Source organism: Euprymna scolopes, chromosome 1 (assembly GCF_053919585.1).
Source record: "Euprymna scolopes isolate OS-2025 chromosome 1, ASM5391958v1, whole genome shotgun sequence".
Lineage (NCBI taxonomy): Eukaryota > Metazoa > Mollusca > Cephalopoda > Sepiida > Sepiolidae > Euprymna > Euprymna scolopes.
In genome coordinates, this window is record NC_136482.1 from 96720938 (window position 1) to 96748588 (window position 27651).

Genomic DNA, 27651 nt, shown 5'->3' on the forward strand with positions numbered 1-27651 from the left:
TCATTTGAAACACATGTAGTTCACATTTGAGGTAAATCTGCACTATTTTGTTTAGAAACGTTTAAATTTGTAATACACCCAACATCAGACATTATTTCTTTCAGTAAATGAGTACTGTTTTGCATGAGATCTTCATATAGAACTGGCAGACAAATTGAAAGCTAACTTGAAATTCCTAACTGCCTTAAAGAATATCTTTACATTCAAAGTTTCTATGCTTTATATATATATATATATTATTTAATTTAGGTAAACAAAATTACCATAAGTCGCCACAATAAATCTACTGTTTCAGTCATAAGACATCATCAGGTGACAAATATACCTATGTTCTTACTTCTTAGGTATATTGTCGCCTGATGTCTTTTAAGACTATAACATTAGCTTTGTTGTAGTAAGTTATGGTAATTTTGTTTACCTAAATCAAATTAAATAATATCTTGCTCTTTTAATTGAGCACTATCAACAACCTTGTTGAAACTCAGTGTTTTTTTTTTACTTTTGGTTGAAATTCAGCCTTTTTTTTTTTTTTTTTAACTATTTCTAATCTGGAATAATATATATATATATATATATATATATATATACACATACACATGTATGTTAATAGAACTTAATTCCCTTATTAGTAATCTAAAGGTTGAATGCCAGTCTACAAAGTCAAGGATGACTTTGTGACTGCTATCGAATCCCTGACTGACAGTAATTGTCATTTCCTACACTGATGAGAATGGAAGTTTGAAACACATGTCTGTAAATTTAAAAACAATTATTAATATTGATAAAAAAAATATATATTATAGTTGGATGTATTTATAAATATATATTTTATATTTGAAATATGAATTTTTCTTAAAAAAAAAAAAAAACGAAAAAACTTTTATTAATAACTCTAGAACTATGAATACTTTTCTCATTATGTTAACCACTTTGAATACAGGGAAAATTTATTATTCACTAGCCTAGGTGCCCAGCATTGCCCGGATGTTTGGAGGTGTGTGTTGAGAGTAAAAAAAAAAAGTTGTAGTAGGCAAAGGCAGAAAAGAAAACCTGACATCTTACCCCTACTCCATGACGTTCGGAACGTTGGAATTAGTAAAGTCATTACAACCGATACGATGATTGCAAAAAAATGACTCCTTATAGACAACTGCCCAGTTGAGGGTGAAGGAATTAATATTTTTAGCCAATTTTTCCATATTTGTCGTCCGAAAGGTCAGACTTCAAAACGATACTAATCTTGTGAAAATCCGTTGCTTCTGTCGAAAGTTTTAGGCAGACATATAAACATAGATACATTTAAACAGACAGGTGAGATTTATATAATAGATTAGAGCAAGTAATTATTTTGGCCCAAATTAAAATAGTTAGAGAAAAAAATAAATAAAAGCCATCTAGTACGGATTATAAAATTGAAAGACAAAATGCAACAAAAGTTTATTCCTGTAGAGGTTGTCGTTTATTTTGTTGATATATATGAGCACTGATGGTGGCCTAAGAAAAATAAATATGCTGAAAGTTATATGTATCTTCCTATGCACCAAAACAACTATTTGCTCTGATAGATAATAAAGGATGATTTTTTTAATGGATTCATAAACAGGTTTTGTTGCCTGTGTTCAAAAGAGTTAACATAATAAAGTATTTATATATGTATACTATTATTTCATGTATCCATATAAAATGTTATATTTTATGTATCGATTTTCAGTGTTTACTTGAACAGTGCTCAATATGAGAGTATAGTTTGGTAGTAAGTTATGAAAATGTCTATGGCAATATAACAGAGTTTGATGAAATTTAACATCTCACAAGTTGTGATTAAAGTTTAAAACAAAGTTTCAGAATGCAATTTAAAATGATTACCAAATTCAAAGAAAACACATTTTTCCAAAACGAAGAGAACTGAATTCTAGGTGGTTAACTGGATTATAGTAACGTTATGTCTTTTGCTTGGAAACATGTTTTTGTTTTTTTTTAATTTGATAATCTTTTTCCATAGAATTCTCAATCTGATGAGACTTTAGCCCTTTTGGACTTTAGTTAAAACATGTATGCATTTACATAGCCAGACATGTTTATATAAATATAATACTCTACTTGTTATTAAGCACTATCATATGAACACACTAAGATTCGTAGGACTTTTTATCGAACCTTTATGAACACTTGGAATATATAATTACTATACAGTTAGTGTTGGCATTAGGGTCTCATGCCTTCCACCCAACCTTTGACAATAAACCCTCACTTTGTAAACAGATTATTATTTTATTTTTTTTTAATCACAATGAAATTTCAAGAATTCATTTAATAAATTATACATTTTATAAGTAATTTAATATTAGTGATTTTTAAGAGTCAAAATTTGAGAAGATTTAAATGTAACCCAGATTAATGTAAATATGTTTTTTTTGTTAATGCTGTTATTGTTGAAAGTAACTCTATATACTTTTCCCAACAATATAATAAATAAAAAATTAAAAATAAAACTAAGGAGGGCTTCAGAGTATTACAGAGATCATCTCAGCAGACCCCATCTCTCAGTTTAGGGATTCAGTGACAGCTAACTTGTCTGTGTGTATATATATATATATATATATATATATATATATATACATACAGTGACAGCTAACTTGTCTGTGTGTGTATATATATATATATATATATATATATATAGTGATTGTATTGTTGTTTCCTAGATACTAATCCAATGAAACTACAATGTTTATAAAATAGTGCTCCATAATTGGTAGAGCTGTATTATAGTATAAATTCCTTTATTTATTTAAACATTATTAGCTACATATGTGCATACATGTTTTAGCTGTGATCTCATTTGAAATCCATCTTCCTTAGACCTTCATATCAACCCTAATACAAAGGCCTGAGGAAAATGGATTTCAAATAAGATTGCAGTTGAAATACGTATTCACATATGTAACCAGTAATGTTTACATAAATTTATAATATACACACACACACACACACACGCAATAAGGCAAATATCTTGAATTGTCCAGAAGTCTTGATTACTTTTCTTCTTAGGAAATTAAAACATTTTATAATTGGACCCTAATTTCAGCATCTGCCATACAATTAAAGGCCATGGTTTTTATTGCATTATAAATTAGCACAAAATACTCATTTAGTAGGAATGGATTTTGTCAATTTAAACTTAGGACGCCTTTTCTTTTTTTGTCTTTTCTTTGTAACAGTTGTGGATGATCCAATCGAAACTGTACAAATAAAAAAGTGCAATCATCCGGAATGGTCCCATCAGGAAAATCTGAAATTTATAAGAAAGAAAAAAAGACAAACATGAAGTCAAGAGTGAAGAAAAAAGAAAAGGAAAAATTAAAAAAGAAAAGGCAACAACAAAACAATTAAGTGCTTGTGCACTTTTGTCATCATGCTATTTTTAAATAGTTTTTTCAGGTTAAATTCAAGTTTCCCAATATCTCTTTTCTTTTTTTTTTTTTTTTTTATTAAATTGTTTGGTGGAAGCACAGAATAGTTACAAAACACCCTCCACTCCCCATGTTAAGAATGGCTTCCAAAATGTCATTATTTCAGCACGGTGGCAAAAGTGCAAAAGTACCAACAATTATTCTCACTATAAGTCGACAATTGAAGAATAAAATTTGATTATCTTATGAAGATTTGAAACTAATCAAAAAAAATTGTTTGGCTGTAATATCAAAGTATGGCTGTTTTACTTCTAATTCTACTTACAACTGGAATCACATGCTGCTTATGCGTTAAAAGATATTGACTGTGCCACCATGTAATTAATTTAGAATTGAACTAGTACAATACCCGTCCCAGGACAGGTAAAATTAATTCCCTAAACAGAACAATATTGCACCACTTTTATATCCCTTCATAAAGATTAACATCAAGATATAATCTGGCATAATCACATTGATGATCGAATGGAAACGCGTGTCAAAGTTAAGCAATGTTGAACCTGATCAGTACTAAATGGATGACTATTTGGAAATACCAGGTGTTGTATGTGCTCTCTGCTTATCTCGGCATTGTTTCCAATCGTCCTGGACTTCTCCTTGCCACTGGAATAAAGTAGTGCTCAGGTAAGGTGTGGTTAGGGATTGCGCAACTGTTGCTTTAGAATTACACATATAGACACCTTTACTGGCGTTATTCGTCATCTCTTAAAACTGAACAAATACCATGAATAATGATATTAGAATCCGTACTCAAATTCTGATCAAAATTTATTACATGATTTTGATTCTAGAAAATGTCTAAAATTTAAAGCTTAACGGGTGTTAAGAAAAAATTGAAATTCGGGGAATTTTGCTTAATTGGTTAATAAAATTTAATGCAAATCTGATATATTTGAATTTTCAAATGGGAGATTACGTTTGCTAAAAAAAAAAAACTTTATAATAGATCAAAGAAAATTGAAATTTGGTGGAATATATATTAATTGATGTATAACGCCTAGTTAAAATTTCACAAAAATCAGGTGTCTGGATTTTCACAAAGATCTTTTTACTCTCTTTTCACTAAACTAAATATAGCCCACATTTGGACCCATTATACCTCACAGCTGGCCTCCAAAATTCATAATGATCGATTAATTAGTTTAGAAATGAATCTTGTACATACGAATATACGAACGTATACATATGCCTAACTTTATATAAAGACAATGCTCAACCTGCAGCCCAAAATATATGCAATGTTCATTTTATGACAACTTGTCAGATATAACGGAATCATCACTTTTAATAACAATAGCGGATTATATTGAACAATTTGGAAATTTCAATTACTCGTCTCAATTTCATCTAATTTATAAGAAACATAAAATTTATTTCAAATACTTTGAACATTTGGCGCTCAACCAGTTTTATCTCAACATTAAAAATTAAAAATATAATAAATAAATATATGTCACAAAAATTTTTATTATGCATTTACATGTTAGATTTTAAAAAGACAGTTCACCAAAAATTATGTGAATTCATCAAGTATTTAAAAAAAAAAAAAAATGCATTTTAACATTGAAATGTCTCATCCACCATTTTCTGCTTACATTAAGGTTATCAGCAAAAGGACATCATTCAACATACAGTCATCATAATAATGTCAGATAGAAATTGTTTACTGATCAAATTTTATTTTATACAAACAAAAATACTAGATGAATTTGCATAAATTTTGGTATACAACTTTTTTTTTTTTAACCTAACAGGTATGTGCATTTATAAAGCTTTTGTGCCATTTTTTTTAATATTGCGGTAAAACTAGGTAAGTGACAAGTATTTTATGTGATTAAAATATATAAGAAAAAAAAACTTAGGGAAACAAACGTTGATTAACTCAGCCTTAGTATAATAGATACAGTAAAACCTCGGGATACGGCATTAAAAATTAGTAACAAAATACAGTACAGTATAAAATACAGATGTATATAATCCAAATAACATAAATAACACTGTAAGGTGGTGCCAGAAACACATCATCTTCCACATCGTAACAAAAAAAAAAAAAACCAACTATAATAGGTAGATGTAAGACATAACTCACTTGTAGAAATGCTTCGAAGGCTGAAGAAACTGGAACCATTCCTGCTGTCAGAGTTGATAAGAGAAATCCATCCAATCCTACTGAACACTGGAATGAGCGTTTCTAGTCGAGGAAAAACAATTGTACCATTAGGATAAAAATTGATGAAAATCCATACCACCCCCTCCTTATAAAAAACAAAAATATCAAAAATAAAGAAAAAAAATCTTTATGGTGTATGTGCCTGTGACAGAAAATATCATACACTAAAAATCACAAAAATTGATGAAATGGTTATTTTTTAATAACAGAATTGCATTTTTTTTTTTTTTTAGACTTTTGTTCACCTCTAACAAGGCATATCGCCACTTGGACATAAAAGGCTACTATTTGGGACCATGCCGATAGAAAGATTAATAAGATGTCGCTTTCCATGACATTTAAATTTCTGTATATCAGTACAGTCAGAGAAGCAGGTAGCAGGAAGGGAATTCCAAAGTCTAGCTGTTCAAGGGAAGAAACTATTAGAATAGAAAGCTTTCTGGCATTTTAGGGAACTCAACAGTGAAGGGGTGTGATTTTATTGCTAAGCGGGTTTGTCGGGGATATGTACGTCGAGGAGGCACAAGTGCAACGAGTTCATCAGAGCACATTTCATCAAAATACTTGTAAAACAGGCACATGGATGCAACATTGTGGTGATGGGACAGGGGTTGGAGCTTAGTTGACAAAGTGGGACCTATTAGATTGAAAACTCTTTTTTGGACCCTATCAAAGACTAATGTGCGAACAATACTCCATGCATGGGTGAATGGTGGCCTGTTAGAGGTAAAGAATACTCTTAGGTGTGAGTAGTCTTCTAGCATGCTAGAGAGAACCGATCTTCTTTGCAGCAGCCTTCACAATGTCATCAATGTATTTGTTTCAGTTCATATTGCACGTGAATGTTAAGCAGAAGAGTTTGAAGTAAGAATTCTCAGGTAAGGTGTTATTTGTCATGGATATTGGTATTTGGGGAGGCTTCTTGTAATTAATTGTTAAAGGAGAGCAGCTTAGTCTTACTAGCATTAAATGTTACCATCCATTTGCGACCTCATTCCACTGCGGTCTGGGGGTCATTTTCTAATGATTCTGCCATTATGGTTAAATGATGATAGATGATATTTCAATATTATTTTGCAGGACAGGAGAGATAATTCCAAATAATCCAAATTTGTAAGATTTTCAAAAGCAATGGCTTTCGAAAATCATGCAAATTTGAATCATTTGGAATGAAACTCAGACTAAAGTGATTAAATTTTAGTATTGTAAATACGTATAGGTAAGTATCTAAAAATTGAATTGAATATTCTTTGGTTGGATAACACTTTTTTTTTATGATTATAGCAAGCAGTTACAAAGTGCCTTCAATAAGTTTCCAGACTTTTTTTGTACAAGCATTTAAAATTGTTGTAGACTCTTGAAAATTCAGTATGTTATTGCCATACATCTTACAAGATGACTGACCAATTTTTTAAATTTCACGATCAAATGCACAGCTATACTAGGAACTGGAATACACTCTACTAAAGCCTGATTGTCACCGCTGGTGAATTTCAAAAATGCAGTCTGGACTGAGGACACTTTAGAAAAACAATATGCAATAAAATTCTCTTTTAAACTTGGAAAAAATGCCACAGAAACATATGGAATGTTTCAGACTGCTTTGGGACTATCTTGCATGAATTGAGCATCAGTTTTTGAGTGGTATAAGAGATTCAAGGAAGGCAGGTAGTCTGTGAGGGATGATGAGAGGTGTTGAAGGAGTAAGGAAGTCAGAACACCAGAGTCGATTGGCAAAATGAAGAATTTCATGGATAAGGACCGTTATGTGTCTATAGAAATAATAAATGCAAAGTTTAATGTCGGTGTAGGAACTGTATACAAAATTATTTGCGAGAAACTGAAAATGCAAAAGATTTGCACAAAGTTTGTCCCAAGGATGCTTAGAGAAGATCAAAAAGAAAGACGTCATGACAGCAGGGAGATGGTCAGTCTGATCAATTTAAATCCTTCAGTTCTAGATGCTCTGGTGACCTGCAATGAAAGCTGGATCTACTGCTATGACCCAGAGACCAAGAGGCAGAGTTCCTAGTGGAAGTATGCTTGCTTTCCCAAACCCAAGAAAGCCAGACAGAGCAAATCCACCCAAAAACTTATGAAGATCCTTTTGTTTTTGAAAGCACGGGCATGATCTACATGCATTAGGTTCCCACTGGACAGACAATCAACAAGGAATACTATGTTGAGGTTTTAAGGAAGTCCAGGGAGAGATTCCATCAAATAAGGCCTGCATTCTTCAAATCGGGTCAGTGGCAGACTATTTGACCAAGATGGGCATCAAGACTGTTTTTCACCCTCCCTATAGTCCAAGCCTTGTTTCCTATGACTTTTGGTTATTCCTTAAGCTCAAGAAAAACATTAGAGGCTGTCATTATGAGATAATTGAAGAGATGAAAGAGGCTGTGACAAGAGTCATCGACATGCTCACACAAGAGGATTTTCATGGGGCCTCCCAGGAGTTGTTGGAATGATACAAGTGAATTGCAGCCGGAAGAGATTACTTTGAAGGGGACTAGAATTTCATGTGTGTACTGTCAATAAAAGTGCCTATATGAAAAAAGTCTGGAAACTTATTGAAGGCACCTTATACATGTTCATTGATTGCTAATTGCTGTTTGATTGTAGTTGCTGGATTGTACATGTCAAGCAAGATCATTACAAGAAGCACAGATGCTAATCAAGAGAGCCAGGTATGTTTTTGGTAAATTGATGAACAATATTATGAGAAGCTGACAACATGAGTATCAGAATACTTCAAGATTTTTGATAAAATAACATCAATTCTCTCCATTTATAGCCATTTTTTTTCTACCCACAATTCCCTGTTCTTCTTCTTGTCTATGCATTTCTCTCTCTCCAACCATTCACTTTCCCTGCTGCCACCAACAGAGATAACAGGGAGGTGATGGTGTCTCAGTGATTAACAATGCAAGCTGACAACCTTGGGTGTGCCAGGTTCGAACCCAGTTCATTCCACAGAAACACTTTAACTTAGGAATGTTGGCAGCCTTTAAAGGTTCCTTCTGTAAGTTCTCGATATCCATCTAGACAGATATTGGAGAAATGAATGCCAAAAAATTCCTCATCATGAATGATGTTCACCAAACAAACAAACAAAAGTGACAGTTCAATTCATTCATTCAAAATACATCATACTATCCTTTAAAAAAAAAAAAAAAGTCTCAACCTCCATCACTCTCCCATGACAAGTGCAAATTTTTATTGTTTTATAAAAATGATAACAGTAATCTATATAAATAAAACAGTAGATGGATGTGTGCGTATCTGTCTGTAAATATTTAACCGATAAACTCTTAAACTACTGGTAACATAACACCAAAATTAACAGAAAATGGTAATCATATACTAAGAATAGTTTATAACAAGAAAAATCTTTGTTTGGATGGATGAATAACGCATACAAACATATATCAGCAAGTTGAAATGCAAACTGTTCATTTCAATTTGCTGACATATTTTTTTATTTCTTGCTGCGCATGCCCAAATTCAATTCATTTCTTCAAATTGTTTAAATATTAAATCTTTCTTACCCATCTCTCGATAGCTTCGTAGGTAAGAGATGTGGTTGGAGCATTAAATGTTTTGGTTTCGATTCTAGCTGATGGCACCTAAGTCATTTTTTTTTAACTTTTGAAATCACTACTATATATTAAATACAATATAATATTCGAAAGAGAATTGGCTCTGTAGAAATAAATATGAAACTTGCATGAATTAAAATATATGTAAGCATATTTGATACCCCCCCCCCCTGCTAGTTAGCAAACAATCTTCCTAAAACTAGAATATACATTTATTTTTCAACACTCAAAGTGTTTACAAAATCCCCACTTAGTTGTATTTTTGGTTTTTAATCCTTTTAGATGAGGCTTCATAATTTGTGTATTTAGTTTTTTGCAAACGTTTGTCTTCATCTTCATAGTTGTTGTTTCACCACATTTTGACGACCAACTCATCCTCTGGCCTTCTTCAGCAGTGCAGTGGGTAGAGCCATTGAGTCTCTAAGGTTTCAGGTGAGCATTGTCTGAAGATAGTGGTTAACCCAACCAGGCCAGACAGCAACTATGGGAAGCACTAATTACTAAGGATACATTTACAAGACTCAGCATTCCTATCTGGTTGCGGTTAATCACCTAAAGAAGGCCAGAGGATGAGTTGGTCGAAACGTGGTGAAACAACAACTCTGAAGATGAGAACAAAAGTCTGAAAAAAAAAAAAAAAAAAAAAAAATGAATACACAAATCCCTACTAACTTCATGTAGACTATTAAAAGAGTTATTAAATGTTATGGGTAACAAAAACCATTGTAGTTAAATATATTATTAAAATAATGTTTTAATTTGTTTGTAAACTTACCAATGCAGCATCCATAATCTTTTTAGCCACAAGATCAGGGCTCACCAGACCACCAGCTTCTGAGATCAGTCTTGTTTCTTTAGGCTTGAAAAAAAAAAAAAATTAATTACCCTTAATACTTTGCAATTTCAATTTAAATCATTATTAATGGAATTGATGAGTTTCTTTTTTTTAATGGCAGAACTACTCTGTATTGCCCATGTATTTTATCCAACTTATCAAAGTTTAAAGGATAAATATACACAATTCAATAATAATTAAGACTAAATCATTTGTTATTTCATTTCTATGAATTTATTTCACTGTAATTATTTTAAAAATAGCATCAGCAATTTATGGATTCAGAATTAAGACCTTAAAATATTTTTATTTTTGTTGATTGTTACTTTTGAAATATTTATATAAAGTTTAAAGATATAAACTTTTTAACAAAACCTTGTTACGAAGATGCTGAATTTATACGTTTCATTTTATTTTTGTTTAAATATTGGAAATTTTTAGGAGTTTTACAAATTAATGCCCATTATTTATATTATTAGTCTGATTTATCATCTTTGTGTCTAATGCTGGAGGTTAGACGCTTTATGAATTTCTTCCAACTCTTGTGTGTCGCTGTTTCACTTATGTCACCTACTAGGATCAGATTTTCATCAACTCATCTCTTCCATATCTAAGGTGGTTTTGTTTTGATTTTCTATCTTTGTTTGAAGCCCAATATTCAATTTCTTTTTAAATCATTATTTATGCATTGATTTTTCTCAGCAAGTTATAATTAAAAAAAAAAAAAATGAATCTATAATATTAGAACTATATTAAATTTTTTTGTGCTTCTAAATAGTTAAAATATTAAAATTATTAACACATTCATATATTTATGATGTAAAAATAAATCAAAATCTATAGAAATAAAACAGTAGATGTATGTATGCGTGTCTGTCAGTGTGTAAATATTTAACCACTAAACTCTTAAACTACTGATCATATAGCACTGAAATTAACCGGAAACAGTAATCGTAAACCAAGGGTGGTTTATAATGAGTAAAATCTTTGTTTGGATGGATGAATAACGTGTACAGAAGCCAGCAAGTTGAAATGCAAAATGTTTATTTCAACTTGCCAACATTTTTATTAGTTTACGCATGTGTAAACTAATCATAGCTAAATATGGTTTCATTTTCAAAATATGACAGTTAAAAAATCAGATTTGTGCAATATATTTTAAATATGGTTTCATTTTCAAAACATGACAGTTAAAAAATCAGATTTGTGCAATATATTTTAAATAAATATTTATTTAAAGTTTCTAATTTTTAGCTTGTACCAAAGCCCTCATCAAGAAAGTTTAGACAATACTTTTTCTCTTTCTTACTAGCCATGATAGTGTTTAGCCGCAGTCTCTAGTTGCTGAAGATAGAGATTGAATCATGCAGTTCGTTTTTTGTGCTCAATCATATGCACATGTTAAAATTAATAGAAATCCACTGTTAAGAAGCACGGTTTAATTTTATAACTTTCTTATCTATTCGTCAGTTTAGCTCAAACAGTAGTGAATATGGCTGGAGCGCTAAATGAGGGATCACAGCTGGAGAGCTAATAGTTTTGGTTTCTATTTTAGCTGATGGCACCCAAGTCATATTTTTAAAAACTTTTAATATTAGGTACAATATAATATTCAATAGAGAACTCGCTCTGTAAAAATAATTACAAAATCTGCTTGAATTAAAATATATTAAGCATATTTTATGACCGGGCAAGGCTGAGTGCCTCTCTGCTAGTCTTCAAATATATAAAAAGCAAAATGTGCCTGCGTGTGTGTTTGTATGTCTGCCAAAAACTTTCAACACACGTAACAGATCATCACGAGATTGGTATCGTTTTAAAGCTCGATCCTTCGGATGATAAATATTGAAAAATTGGCCAAAAACATTCATTCCTTCACCCTCAACTTTTTTTACAAGGAGGGAATCACGTTTTTCGTCAACATTTTCACAAGTCATCACCTCCGTTGGATTGACTGCGTTTAATGGCAACATTCTCAACTTCTGCTTGCACCATGTATGCATCGACTAAGACATCATGTTTTTTTTTTTTCTCTTTCGCATTATGGGTTTTGAGCCTGTCTACCTACTCCCACTTTTTTTTTTTTAACACCTCTCTTCACTCAAACTGCCTACTGTTGTTTTGACCCCCCCACCCCACCACCACCACTACTATCCCCAGATTCCTTATTACACCATCTAAATACACTTGGGCAATGCCGGGTACCCCCGCTAGCATTAAATAAAACCGTGTACTGCCTGTTAAAATGAAAATTTTATTTTCCTTGAACTGCCCTTGCTATGAAAAATTTGCTTACTGTTAGAAATATGTTTTATAATTAATAAAAAAGATGTTTTTCATTTTGAGGAAAGGTAAATTTTAATTTGCAAAACATGATACAATAAATTTTATTCAATTTACTATGCCGCATGATCAAGTTAATCAATTGGCTATTTACTTTCCAATAGAGAGCTACAGCTGATTCCAAACATATACCCTGTCAATCATACCTAATAACCTGTTGAACCTGGTAAACATTTTACATTTAAAAACATACGACTGTCATTATGCATATTCTCACTTACTTTAGACTTTTGTTCTTCAGCAAAGCCTGGAGTGTCCGTATCAGGTGGAAAAGCCAGGGTCACACTGATGTTGTATGGTTTCAACTAAAAAGAAATGACATTTTGTTTTTATCAAAAGACATTTCAAAGGAATTCAATATTTTCATATTCTCAATGAATAATATTTTTGCCGTCTTCTGTATAATGTTAGCAAAAACTGAAGTCTTTGAAGTTTACTGAAATCTTCTGCCTTTTTTTTTATTTTTCAATTTTCTTTTTTGTTTTTAACTGGGGATGGAGCATCCTACCGGATGCCAGACATTCACTTGCTATCTCAGACATTCCAACCAAGAGATCTGTTTAAGATTCTAATTATTCCTTTCAGTGCAATTGTTTGTATCTCTCCTGCACTTGGTTCACCAGGTATATATACCAGGTAGTTTTTTAAATTCTTTTCCATGAGTCCGGTTTCCCCCATGATTATTGGAATGATGACGATCTTGCAAAGACTTTACTTTATTTTCATATTGTACATAAGATCTTCGTATTTCCTTATCTTCTCCCACCCAACTCTACATAACTCGACATCGTTGGGAATGCTAACTTTATTGTTTCAGGATGCATGGGGAAATTTAAGAGTTTGCTTGTTAATTTTTTGCTTTGTGGCATATCAACTAGTGAGGGGACGATTCAGATACAATTTGCACGACTGTGGAATTATCTTCCGTTTTCCTGCTTTCCAGCTGACTGCAATATAGTTGTCTTCAAGTCTAAAGTAAACAAGTTTTTGATGAACCGTTCCATATAAGTTAACAAATTTACCGAATTTCCATTATTAACGATTACTATATTGTCCAATTTCTACTGTACACTCTTTAACCCTTATCCTCAAGTGGTCTCTTGCCCTTGATAAGTGGTGATGCCTATGTAAAAAAAAAAAAAAAAAAAAAAAAAAAAAATCTTTAAATATCTAACTATATAGTTGCATTTTTTCTCTGATTACCCTAAAAACAAACATGTTAAATGTGCAGATATTTTCTCTAAACGTAAAAATACAGTTGTGGGTAGGAACAATTTATCGATTTTAGCTTCACTAATGGTTTAGAATCAATAAATATTTATTATTTTATCATTACTACCAACAGTGGAAGATTTTATTTTAAACAAAATCAAATAAAAATAATTAAAAGAATTGTGCCAGCATCAGAAAAATCGATACAAATTTTTCTGATGCTGATACCCACAAATTTTTCGATTCCGGATTCTGATTAATTGTCCCAACACTAATATCAACTCTTTTCACGTTACTCAATGTTGAATCTCATCAATTTAATAAAAGTCTTTATGCTTCAAGTTCCTAATATCTTCAAATATTTATTAACATTATTTTAACTTGCTACTCATGACTTAAACTGACTCATTCTATTGATCAGACTGCCTGAAAATACTGGCTTCCTGACTTAAAATGCACCAAACGTTTATGTTATTGTTTTCACCTTTCCTTTTTCAAAACTCAATCATGTTTTCCAAAATCAAAAACAAAAACAATTTTCCTCTTCGAAACAACCAAACCAAACCAAACTGTATGAATAAATATAAATAAAGAACCCGTCTACAGAGAGACCTTAGAGCAATAATACCAAAGGGGTGACTCCACACAACTCTCAAATTAGGGTTTTGCCACTGGATATAGTTTGCAGAGAAAAATAAATATTTTTTACTTTGTCTTTGATAATTATGGCTTTGTCTCAACTCCAGTTATGATAGAATGATTTGTGATACAAGAAAAAAAAATTATTTTTAATTGTCTTTTTTCTCATAAAACTCATTAAAAAAAATAATTTAATTCTTTTTAATAGAACTTAAAGAAAAATACTTTTTTTCCAATTGTGTTGACTGTCAGAATAGGAAAATTTAAAGGAATGGTGCAAGCGGGCATTGAAGCACATGTTCCCACACCAAAGTATTATAGCAAGCCATGGTTCACTACAGATTGTGCAGCTGCCATTAAACAAAGACAGCATGCATTCCACTGGTTCATATGTCATAAGTCAAATACAAATAGGCAGAAATTTGTAGATGCTAGAAATTATTGTCAGAGAGAAATAGCCACAGGCAAAAGAAAGCATGCTGAAATAATCAGGGAATGCATAGAATAGCAAAATATAGGAACTCGTGATTTCTGGAAAATCTATAATAGTGTAGTGAATAAAGGGAAATCAGTAATTCCTCCACTATCCAACAATCGTGATTCGCCTCCAACTCCACCTTAGAGCCAACAAACAACTCCCTTCTAAATTTCCTCATGCCGACTGAAGCAACACTAGATGATGTAAAAATCACCTCTTCTCATGTCTACGCTATTATAAAAAACTTGGGCACTTCCAAGGCATGTGGGCCTAATCTCACTCATCCCTGCTATACTAATTAAGAAATGCACAGCTAAGCTAGCCACCATACTTTCCAAACTCTACAATAAATGCCTTGATGAATCTTGCTTCCCTAATAGATGGAAAATGCCTTTGTGGTACCAGTGTACAAGAATTCTGGTAAAAGGACTGACCCTCTCAATTATCGCCATATTAGTCTCCTCCTCCTCCTCCTCTTCACTAAAATCTTTGAGACTTAAATTAATCAAACATTAGTCCACCACCTCACAAAAGCAAATCGTCTCTCTGACAAACAGTATTGATTTAGGCAATGTCGTTCTACAGCAGATATTTTAACAGTTATCTCTGAACGCATTTACCATGTACTGGATAAGGCAGACACAGCCAGGGCTATAGCCCTTGATATATCCAAACCCTTTGATAAAGTTTGGCATGGAAGTCTGCTCATGAAAATTAAATTGTATGGTATAAATGGATGTATACTAAATATAATTAGATCCTTCTTAGACAATAGAACCATCCAGGTTGTCATTGATGGACGGATATTCAAACAGCATAACATTAATGCGGGAGTGTCTGAGGGGTAGTTCCTTGAACTACTATTATTCTTGATATTCATAAACAACCTCCCTGATAATATTGTGTCTGAGATGGGTACATTTGCTGATGATACAACGCTCTTTCATAGGCACGAGGGAAGAACGGATGTACATAAATCTAAGACAATGGCAGAATCGTTAGAAAATTACCTCCAGACTGTAGTGGAATGGGGTTGCAAATGGATGGTAACATTTAATGCTAGTAAGATGAAGTTGCTCTACTTTAACAATTACAAGAGGCCTCTGCACCCGCCTATATCCATGACAAATAATACCTTACCTGAGAATTCTTTCTTCGAACTCCTCTGCTTGTCATTAACAGGCAATATGAACAGGAACAAATACATTGAGGACATTGTGAAGGCTGCTGCCTCTAGCATGCTAGAAAACTACTCACACCCGAGAGTATCCTGTAACTCTACAAGGCCACCATTCGCACATAGATGGAGGTATTGTCGCTCTCTCTCTTGGATAGGGTCCAAAAAAGAGTCTTCAATCTAATAGGTCCCACTTTGTCAACTAAGCTCCAACCCGTGTTCCATCACCACAATGTTGCATCTCTGTGCCTGTTTTACAAATATTTTAATGGAATGTGCTCTGATGAACTCGTTGCACTTGTGTCCCCTCAACTTACATATTTCGGACTAATCCGCTTAGCAATAAAATTTCACCCCTTCACTGTTGAGGTCCTTAAATGCCAGAAAGCTTTCTATTCTAATAGTTTCTTCCCTTGAACAGCTAGACTTTGGAATTCCCTTCCTGCTACCTGCTTCCCTGGCTGTACTGATATGCAAAAGTTTAAATGTAATGTAAACCAACATCTTGTTAATCTTTCTTAGACATTGTCCCAAATAGTAGCCTCTTACATCCAAGTGGCGATATGCCTTGTTAGGGTGAACGGGAGTAAAAAAAATAAATAAATAAATAATTGCGTTCTGTAATGGACCCTAAATAGACTTTTTAGTGAGTTAAATATTTTTATTATTATTATAGACATTTTTATGGTATATTTAATGCAAATAAGAGGGTTGCCCTATTTTTTTTAACTCAAAAGATTGAAGAACTACAAGACGGCAGTGATACCATTAAAACAAGCAACCTTTTGTGCTTCAGAATTTATTTATTTTTCTACATAGTCACCACCATTCTCAATGCACTTTTGCCAGTAATTCAATAATTTATCTCTGCTTCTGACGCACGTCTGTGATAGGGATTGCTTTCTTAAAGTCTCACAATGTCAATATCTGAAACAGAGAGATGAAACTTACAGATGACGAATGCATGAGTTCAGTTAGCATGATCCATTCAGGCAGAATAAAAAATAGGAGGCATTACTTTTAGAACGCCTCTCCTAGCTAGTTATTTGAATAATTTTGATAACTTGATAATTAACCTTTTTTCATCAGTTTGTGCTGCACTTATTTACTGCGCGCCTTGCAATTCAAGAAGAAAATAAGGATCAAGGGACAAATAGCATTTCTTTTCTCATTCTAACCCGACTACTGAAAGAGATGCAACATGGTAAAACTTCCCCTTCCTTTTTGAATTTCTTCATTTCCTCCTTGTGTCTACTTTTCTATTGAAATGCATTCTCTTGTCTATTTTTTTTAATATTATCTATTTCTTCCTTTGCAGTTTTCACAGTGTTTATTGAATAAAATTGATAATATCAATATGAAGTGTCAACCTCTTTTTCTTTCACGACTGGCAAATAGTTACCAGCACTTCAACAAGTATAAATAAATTAAAAGTCAATCAATAAAAAAAGAAACAAAAATATTTACATAAATATAGATTAACAAACACATAAATGAGATGGATTGATTAAAAAACTGACTTCACTGCATAAAGCTTCTGCCAATCCTCGCAAAGCAAACTTGGAACCAGAATACGCAGTGTATCCATAAAAGCTTAACTGGCCGGCTTGGGAAGAGACAAATACGATAGAACCATGTCCATTCTTTTTCATGGATTTCACTACAGCTTGGCTGACGGAGACGGCAGAAAAATAGTTTACGTCCATCATGTACTAAAAAAAAAAAAAAATGAAAAATATCTGTTAGTTTAGCATAAAGAATTAAGTTTTAAAAAAAATAGACAAAAAGAAAAATTACTCAACAAGAAAAATTTAAACTTGTTTATCTATTTTATATTTCTCTTAGTCTGTCTGTTCCACTTTTTCTTGCAAACTACTGGTCCAATCTGGTTGAAATTTTGTATGGACTTTTGTTAAGCTGCAGCAAACTAAGTATTAAGATATCCATTTAATGCATAGTTATAACTTAATAGGGATAAGTATTAAAGTTGCACTTTTTCTCGGAAACTACTGGACCAATCTAGCTGAAATTTTGTATGTACCTTTGTTATAATTAGGTGCAGCAAACTAAGTATTATGATATCCATTCACTGCATAGCTAGGATTTAATAGAGATTAGTATTTAATGCACAAATGAGCACAAATTTAACCATATTCAACCATCACGTTGATATAAAACACATTCTAAATCAATGGTCTATAACTTTTGCTTGTTTTTAATGAGTTTAAATGTCTATTTTTTAATTAAATTTCCATATTTGTTTCTTTTATACAAGGATGAGGAAATACTAGAATAATTTTTTTTTTTAGTTTAAGAACACAAATGAACTGCAATACTTGACTTTTGTCTTTAAAATTTAATTCAAGCCAGAAATTACAGAGTAGAATGATGAAATTGTCACCCTAGAAAAGACAGCATGATTCCATTTCAGTTTGATGAAAAACGGTTTTCTTTTTTGTTGCCGATCATCTACTAGTTGGTCAGTTGTATACAAATCCCAAGAACAATAGAAGCCTTCTATCTTGCCTGAAAGTGACATAATATTCAACAGGCGAGATTGGTGATGTGCCACTGTACAACTCATGCTCTCTACCGATCCAAGTTATGACAACAGGACCATTGCCAGCACTCTCAAAATGCAAATTCAGATGATTCAATGCTTGAGGGCATGCCCAGGGTGATGAAAACACCAAAGTGTACTTGGATGTGCTGAAGAGTGTGGTGATCCCTCGCTGCAATCAGATGGCTGCTTGCAGACCCTGGGCATGGCAGCAGGACTACAAGTCCAAAGAGACCCAGGCTTTGCTTCAGAAGAAGTGCTACAACTTTGTACCCTACTCTTACTGCCCCCCCTCCTCCCAACCTGAACCTACTGGACTAGTTCGTTAGGTCATATGTTGAGAACATCACCAGCATGACCTCCCACAACACAAAAGCCAGCCTGATTGCCGCTATCTGCTGAGTATCCACCGTTCCCACTGGCGCTTGTGGAAAAAGCATGCTCCCAGTTCCAGACCCATATTGAGGCAGTGATTGCAGCTGAACACAGCTACATTGAATAAATGTCAGCTCTACTACATAATCAAGTTACCTGAATTGATTTTTTCAATAAAAGTTTGGCAATAAAGCTGTAATATTGTTTTCTTTAGGGCAACAATTTTATCGTTCTACCCTGTATTTTCTATTCGTCCATTTATAGAGAGTAGAAAATTGACTTACAGCTTCATGACTGTTCCTTTTTACCTATGTTATCCTTCATTCCTCACATTCTGTGGTCAATATTTCTGACAAAGAGAAGAGAATTGCTGTTTTCTGAATTAGTTATTGCTTTGAATGTGTCGTATGTAGATTTTTAATCTTCTCATAATATTCATTATCATTTAACTGTCAATCTATCCATCTCATTAATGATTATCCTTGAGCATTTTTTCGCTTTGATAATTGGTGAGTCATTAGTAGGAAAAAAATTGCTTAAAATTTTCAAATAGAAAATAATTTTTGGTTAGAAGTGAAGTCAAATGGCAAGACTCAAATATTATGGTTCATTTGTGCTTCATTAAATTTTCTCACATGCTCTTCTTATGACAAAGGGACTCAACAAAAATGTAAAAAACTAAATAAATAAATAAAAGATTCTTAAAAAAGAAATTACCTTAAAATCTTCAAATTTTGTATTTTCAAATTGGGCACTCAAAGAATTCCCGGCACAGTTTACCAATATATCAACAGGTTTTTTCTGCTCTTTATTGACCTTGTAGATAGAAACAGAAAAATAAACTACAGTAAAGGCAAATCTATATTTTGAAATAAAAGAATTCGTATATGAATTAACTGAAACTCATTTTCTTGTTTACAGATTAGGTTTCATAATTTTTGGTTAAAGTCAGCTAACGTACTTCCTAACTTCCGGCGTGGCTGCTACTGGAAGTGGTGACAATGCAAATCAGTCCCTTCACTTTTATTTTTCTTCACTATTTTTATTGTGAAGTCATTTATTGAAATAAAATATTAAAAGAAAAATGGACATTATTGAAAAATATACAATAAAAATTAAAATTATACAGGTAAAAATAACACAATTAGTTTTTATTTCCACTTTTAATGACAAAATTAAGTTTTTTGTTTGAATTTATAAAAAAAAATAAAATTATTGAAATCAAAATAACAAAATTTCAAACATCATAAAAAAAACGTACCCCATGCATAATATTCCCAAAGTAGTTTTAAAAGATTTTAAAAAATGTTTTCAATAATTCTTTTTAAAAAAAGAGCGCAAAAAATGTTTTCAATAATTATAAAAAAAAAAAAAAGAAAACGACCTAATTTCAATAATTCTTAATTAAAATAAGACTGCCCCACCCCAAGTTTTCAATGATTATTAAATAGAATAAGAATGATCAGAAGAATGTAATAAAAAAAGGAGTACATGCACAGGGAACTGATTTACCTCGTTTCCACTTCTGGTAGCAGCCACGCCAGAAGTTAGGAAGACGTTAGCTGACTACAATCTAATTTCTCATTAATATTTGGATAAAATTCACATTCATCATCTTTTTGTCTGATACATACACCAATTAACAGTGAAGCATATCAAAGCATTTCTCTTTAAAAGTGTTGAACATTGCACAAAAATTATTCTAATCTGACTTAATATTTCTAGTCAATGTGTGCAGAGTCACTTTGCAGGAATGAAATCACAATGTTTTTGAAGGAGGATAAAGGAGTCTTGGAGGTAGAAATTTAGTACCCATTTCCTATGGCTGATGGATTCAGATTTGGTGTAGTTTTATTTTGAAGTTTAAGTATCATCAAAGCAAGTTGCAAGAGTGTTGTTGACTTGAGATGCCATCTCTAATTCTGTAGTTAAGGCTTGTCAGAACTGTTTCTTTGTATATGGTGGTTTTGGGTGGTGATGACTAAGCTGAATTGTTACTGTGACTATTGTGTAGTGATCGCCGACAATTGGGTTGGTGAATAATCTGGACATTTACTGATGCTGTTGTTGTTGAGTATCATCCATTTATCTTGGTATGAAACAGATGATTTTTGTTGGCATTCATTTCCCTGATATCTTTCTAGTTAGAATTCTTTCTAGAAGGACATTGGGTACTTCAAGAAGGGACCACATGAAGATTGCCAACATTCCTAAGTGAAAGTGTTTATGTAGAACGAACTGGATTCGAACTTGGCACAATTAGGTTGTGTTATATTGTTGCTTCCCGGAAAATGCCAGAATCTAATCATGAATGATTATTGTTGTGATTGTTTTGAAGTTTAGATGTTTTTGTCAGCTAAAATATGTATCAAGAATGTTAACTTAGAAATGAAATTTTCAACATAAAGCAAACAGTAAGGAATTTTAGCTAACAACAAAACAAATGGATTATGTGACAAACATCAGGTGATCTGATTCTTTAGTGCAACATTGTAGTGATGGTGGAGTTACAAAGAAATAGTTTTATATATACACATAGGCAGTTTATTAAGGAGGTCAAAGTCAGTTTAGATGGAACAGTTGAATTGAACAGATGAGAGGAGTAGGCTAGCAATCGGGAAGATGGTGGCTAGTCATAATGGATTCTGTACGCCGGGGAAGCTATCAGGGCAGAAAATAGCAAAAACGTAGAACAAGAAAAGCGTGCAACTTCCAGGTGGGGAATATTTGGAAATAAAAGTTGCATGAAAATATAACTCGAGACTTGATGGTTGTTCCTGGGGATGAATCTTGATTGCAGCTTTTGCAGATCTGTCGACCAAGATTAAAAGATTGAGGAAGGTATGTTTCCTTGTTTGGCCAGATGTAAACCCCAGGCATGAACACTAGACAATCACACACACACACATATATATATATATGAACTCCATGGTATATAGATAAAGTAGATCACAAACACGTTATATATATATATACATACATAAATAGATATGTTATACACATTTAAAAACATCTCATAAATATATATACATTCATTATATAGACTCAACTATATAACAATGGTTATATTTTGGTGCCATAAATATATATATGTTCTGTTCATTATATAGCCTAGTAGTTAATGACACAGACTGACAACTTTTATATATAACAGTTGTCAGTCTGTGTCATTAACTACTTAGCCACTGTCACCTCCCTGATGCTGATGTGTCATTGCTTTAATCTATATAAATAAAGTTGGTCTGAGAAAGATCTCTTTTTGTGTTCTTTATGACAAACACACATTTCTGAAATATCATATTTACAATGATCAGACTTTTGTTAAATGAAATTGCTCAGATAACGTCCATTAAATTCCACATTAAGATCCAACAACATTAGTGACGAGTGTTTAAAAATAGGATTAGTATGGTAAATTTCTACAGAGGGTTAAAAAATTTAAAAGAGTGGATTTTGCAATTAAGATTAGAAGACAGCATGTTTATGATGTCATTGGCACAGTAATCAGATGTGACAAATTAATAAGAGTTGTGTTGCTTTTGTCTGAAGCACCAGAGAGAGTAGTTTGGCTTTTGGATAGCTGCTTCCTCTCCCCATGAGGTGCGGGAGTTGTTTGAGGTGTGTACATGTATACTATCAAAAATTAATAGAACATCAAAGAAGCTTTTAAAATCCAATTATATTTGTCAAAGATTCTTTTTTTTTTTATTAGCATTCGTAAACAATCATTGAGAAGAAAAGGGCAGCAATGTAGAGAAGAGGAAATGCAAACATTGACTACTATATCAACACCGAAATCAAGCCAGTGAATCCCATGAATGAAATGGACATATTGCAAAGATCAAAGAACGAGTGGGGGGGGGGGGATTAATAACACTCCAATAGACAATCCAACAAGCAGTATTAAAATTGAAAACAATATTTATTTATTTTAATATGGCTATATACAGATCATATTTATTTTTAAACATAATGAATTAAAAAATAAAAATATTGAAAGGGCTAGCTAACCAGTTTTGAACATCGCTCAACAGAGCTAAATTGAGGTTAGGAATTACAATTAAGAGAAAAAAAACATGATGGAATATTTATTTATGTCTTTTTGAGCATTTCTTTTTTAATCAATGATCTTATAAAAAGGAAAGTAAATGAATCAACGTTTTTTTTTCTTGTTTTCTTTTTCACAAAAATGTCACCACTTATCAAAGCCCAAACGCCACTCAAGGATAAGGATTAATGAATATAAGGTGGTAGTTTAGTAATTGTTAATGGTGTAAATTAGGTAGAATTTGGATTACTTAAGAGGTCAGCTCAACAGGAACTCATTTACATTGAACTTCAAGGCTATTATATTGCAATTGGCCAGGAAGCAGTCCAATGGAACAGTATTCTACATGTGGCCAGTTTTAGGAAAGAAGCTTTGTTCATGGAATCTGTGTTTAGATTTTTTTTTTTTTTTTTTTTTTTTTTACATAGGCATCACCACATTATCAAGGCCCAGAGGCCACTCAAGGATAAGGGTTAAAGAGTGTACAGTAGAAATTGGACAATATAGTAATCATTAGTAATGAAAATTTGGTAAATTTGATAACTTATATGGAACGGCTCATCAAGAACTTATTTACTTTAGACTTGAACACAACCATATTGTAGTCAGCCGGAAAGCAGGAAAACGGAAGACAATTCCACAGGCGTGCAGTTCTAAGAAAGAAGCTTTGTTCATGGAATCTACGTTTAGGTTTAGGCACAGATAAAGAGTGGGGGAAATTATTGATAGTGTTTACAGCTAGACGAGTGTTTCTTGTGAAAGTTTGGCGAGGGGGGACCATAGATTGAAGCTCAGTTGAACACTTTCCATGAAAATAACGATACATCAGAGACAAACTCGCAACATCTCTTCTGTGAGATAGAGGTTGCAAGGAGGAGAAAAGGACATCTCCTACGAGGCTACGAAGTCTATTTTGAACTCTATCAAAGCAGGACAAGTCCTTTCTAGCAGCTCCTGCCCAGATGTGGCAACAGTATTCCATCCTTGGACGTACCTGGCTCTTATATAGATAGAGAATAGCATCAGCAGTGAGATATCTACTGGATCGATAGAAAGATCCCACCATGTTTCCAGCGGCCTTGGCAACAGATTTGATGTACGTGTTCCATTTAAGATCAGGAGTAATGGTCAAGCTCAGAAGAGAGTGGAGTGGGGAGTATTGTTAATAGTGATTATAAAATGCTCTTAGCTACATTGTCAGTAATAGTGCTGGTCTAAAATCATAAAAGATTACAAGTCTTGCAACATCAGACTTGTTCATGCAGGCAATCTAAATGATACTGATGAATTAAAAGCTTGCAACTCAGAAGCTATAAAAGAATCATTCAAATATAAGTTTAAATCCAGAACATGCTAGATTTTCAAAGTGATACACTGTAAGAAATTAATTATACATACCTTTTCCACAGCCGAGATAACATGTTCAAAATTACCAGTCAAGTCAACGGAAGCATAAGTCACTTTCTGTATAATAAAGTTAAAATAATAATATTTGATGCTGGAAGAGTTGGCATTTATTTAATTCATATAATATGAAACCACTAATAATCTTGCTTGCTTGTTTGCACATTGAATGCTTTGGATGGTGAGAGGATTAAAAACTTAGACAAGAAGTAGCTGGAAAAGAAGAATACAGTGGAAGGGGAGGGGGATAGTGAAAGTAGTATTGGTAGTAGGAGGAGCAGCAGCATAATAAATGATGTAAACGGATACATCTTAATGACATAAATAGAAAAAGATATTTGTTTTATACTAATCAATCAAAACCTACGAGGGCCAAAGGCAACTCGAGGATAAAGGTTAATGCAATTGACAGTTGGATGATGAACAATACTATAAGAAACTGGACTGGATAAAATTTGATTACTTAAGAGGACAGTTCAACAAGTATTTGTTTAATATTGGGCTTGAAGACAGCAATGTTGTAGTCAGTTAAGAAGCAGCCTTCTGCTATTGTGTTCCACAAATGAGAAGTTCTTTGGGAGAAAAAAAAACAAAAAAACTCTGTTCATGGAAGTTCCATTTGGTTTTAGATATACAGAGGAAGAAAGTTCTTTGCAGTAGTTGCAATCAGACGAGATTTTGTTGTGAATGTTTTAAATGGGGAACCAGAAATTGGAGCTCAGACGAGAACCTGTTATAAAAGTAATGATAGAGTGAAGAAAAATTACCAAACATCTCTTCCACAAGAAAAGAGGCTGTAGAAAATGGAAGACATCATGACCAATTAGATTGTAAAGCCGGTTTTGTACTTTGTCAAGGTTAGAAAAAGTGCTCTGAGCGGTACCTGCCCTTTATCTTAAGAGGTATCTGACTCTTATACAGGTAGAGAATTGTATCAGGAGTTGGGAACTTTCTACAGCAATAAAAATGATTCATCAATTTTTCCAGAAGTTTTAGTAATAAAATTGATGTAAGTTTTCTATTTAAGGTCTAAAGTGAATGTCTTATTAGCTTATTAAAGACAAGGAGGGAGCTTCTTCAAAGAGAGAGAGAGAGAGAGAAAGAGAGAGAGAGAGAGCCATTCATTTCAACTTGGGAAAAACAAAGATCCCAGCATTGATGGTGAAAGTAGAGAAGCTTGGTTTTAGAGGTGCTAAAATATTGTTCATTTCCAACTATGTAATGTATACACTCATGTACCAATGCTGACCTAGCAAATCAAAGATCACTAAAAGGCAATTAAGGAATGAAATAAACAGAAATTACTCACTTGGTCTTTGTTGATGAAATGGCCTTTTATCTCAGTTGCTGTTGCTTGTAGCTTTTCCTATAACAAAAAGAATAATCTTGTAATAATTCTGCTTATTCTTTTGTTAGTGCATATGTTATGTTTCAAGGCAAAAATATGGAGGCTGATATAGTTTGCTTATTCTAACTATATTAACATCAAAATAAGTTGTGTTTATACAACATGAGATTTTAAAATCTATCTCTACTATCATATTAAAGGAAGTTTGTGTGTGTGTGTGTGTGTGTGTGTGTGTGTGTGTAAGTTCGTTCTTGATGGACTCGAAAACGGTTGGGCCAACTTTTATGAAATTTCACACAAAGATATTTTATGAGCCTGGCAGTGTTCTTAGATATGTTTTGTATCGGAATGTCTTTGATGAGTATCAATAATCAAAATAATCACCTGAAAGAAGGAACAGGTGATTTTGAACTAAGTTAACACCTTACACAACCTAACATCATGTGCATTTGAGAAGTTTTATTACCACACAAGCCGAAAGGCTTTGCATACAAATGAACAGCAGGTTCTTCGCTATGACAGGAGTGTGTTTGAAATGAAGGTTTCTGTTTAGAGCACAATTGAACTAGAATATTTAACTTTTGCATTTTATACTTCAATTCAAGCCATTATATATAAAAATAATCTTATAAAATCAACAGTAGGTTCTCTCCAGTTCAATGCAGACTATAATGTATTGTGGACTAACTTACTGCGAGGGGGCATGTGAAGCTTCCTCCCGGTGCACCATGATGAGTTCCCAACTAAAGCAGGCAATCAATCGATTTGATTGAAAAATGAGCGATTTCACTGATTTTGATGATAATAAAAATATTGGAGTGTGAAACATCCGTTGACTATCATTCAATCCCGGGTAACGTCGAGTCTCCCTGTCAGTACTGTTTATATAGCAATTTGAAAACACCCATAAACAGATTTAGGATTTTAAAATTTACATATTCATTTTATAAATGGTTTCTAATAAGTTAATATTGTGTAATATCTAGTTGTAACTTTGGATTGTCATATTTTCTCATACTATGCACAATCATTTTATTATATGGTTACATTTTGGATAGAGTAACAAGGGAATATGGAATTCATAAGTGGTCCCTTAAAATGACCTATGGAAGCTTGACAACTATTACTGCCTCATCCTTCATGTTCATTGGAAGCAGTGCATCTCAAATGCTGCTGTTCATTTTCACTGCAACATATCTTCTCTCCAACAAGCTCTCCTAATAAGACGTCTTCTTTGGTTCAATCACACTCTTCATTGTCATCCAGATGATTTCATCCACAAAGCCATCAATCCAGTCCCTCCTCATTGGAAAAAAACAATGTGGATGCCAGCTAGAGCCATGACTCAGGATGCTGAGCTGATTCTGAGTCATCAATTTTATGGAGTTCTTCGCTGAAACCGAGATTGGCTAACGATTGCATCTGCTTCTCCGGTTGACCTGGTCAGCATTTGTTTAGGATGCAATAAATTCTCTGGATGGAGCCAGCCCAACCGGTCCAGGGTCCATGGTGAAACCAGTATGGTTACATTTATTTGATCAGATGAGACTTAAGGTCAGCGGAGTGGTTAATTTAAAAAAAGCATAATTTTTCTTTATAAAATAAATACGTATTAGATACGTTTGAAGCCAAAACAACGCATTATTACAAAATAAACAGATATTTATTTTGTTTGAAATTTATATTGAAATTTATATTGAAATTTATATTGAAATTCATAAATATATTTTAAAGTTAAACTTCATCTTCAGTATGTCTTTTCTTTTTTTTTTTGCCATGTTGTTGTTGGAGCATAAAATTAGTAGAAGTCTGTTTGTTGTTTCTGCAGTAGTCATTTCAAATGTCGGAACGGTGCATTTGTCATGCGGAATTCACGTTAGGGTTTGTGTTCCTTGAATAGAAGTGCTGGTTGAGTTTGAATAAAATAAATATGTATTGGATCCGTTTGAAGCCAAAACAACACATTATTACAAAATAAACAGATATTTAT

General features: G+C 32.9%; 1 protein-coding gene across 2 annotated transcripts in view; it reads right to left on the bottom strand.

The window, feature by feature from the left end:
• Positions 1 to 3060: 3060 nt before the first annotated feature.
• Positions 3061 to 27651, bottom strand: part of LOC145254738 (3-ketodihydrosphingosine reductase-like) — a 36032-nt gene continuing 11441 nt past the window's right edge. For both annotated transcript variants that reach the window (XM_080113517.1, XM_080113603.1), the window contains exons 3-10: positions 25623 to 25679; positions 24308 to 24373; positions 19579 to 19677; positions 17447 to 17638; positions 12642 to 12725; positions 10018 to 10101; positions 5560 to 5661; positions 3061 to 3289 (exon numbers count right to left, since the gene is read on the bottom strand). In XM_080113517.1, coding sequence (XP_079969643.1) covers positions 3179 to 3289; positions 5560 to 5661; positions 10018 to 10101; positions 12642 to 12725; positions 17447 to 17638; positions 19579 to 19677; positions 24308 to 24373; positions 25623 to 25679 — 795 coding nt within the window. In that variant the 3' untranslated portion in view covers positions 3061 to 3178. The remainder of the gene's footprint in view (positions 3290 to 5559; positions 5662 to 10017; positions 10102 to 12641; positions 12726 to 17446; positions 17639 to 19578; positions 19678 to 24307; positions 24374 to 25622; positions 25680 to 27651) is intronic.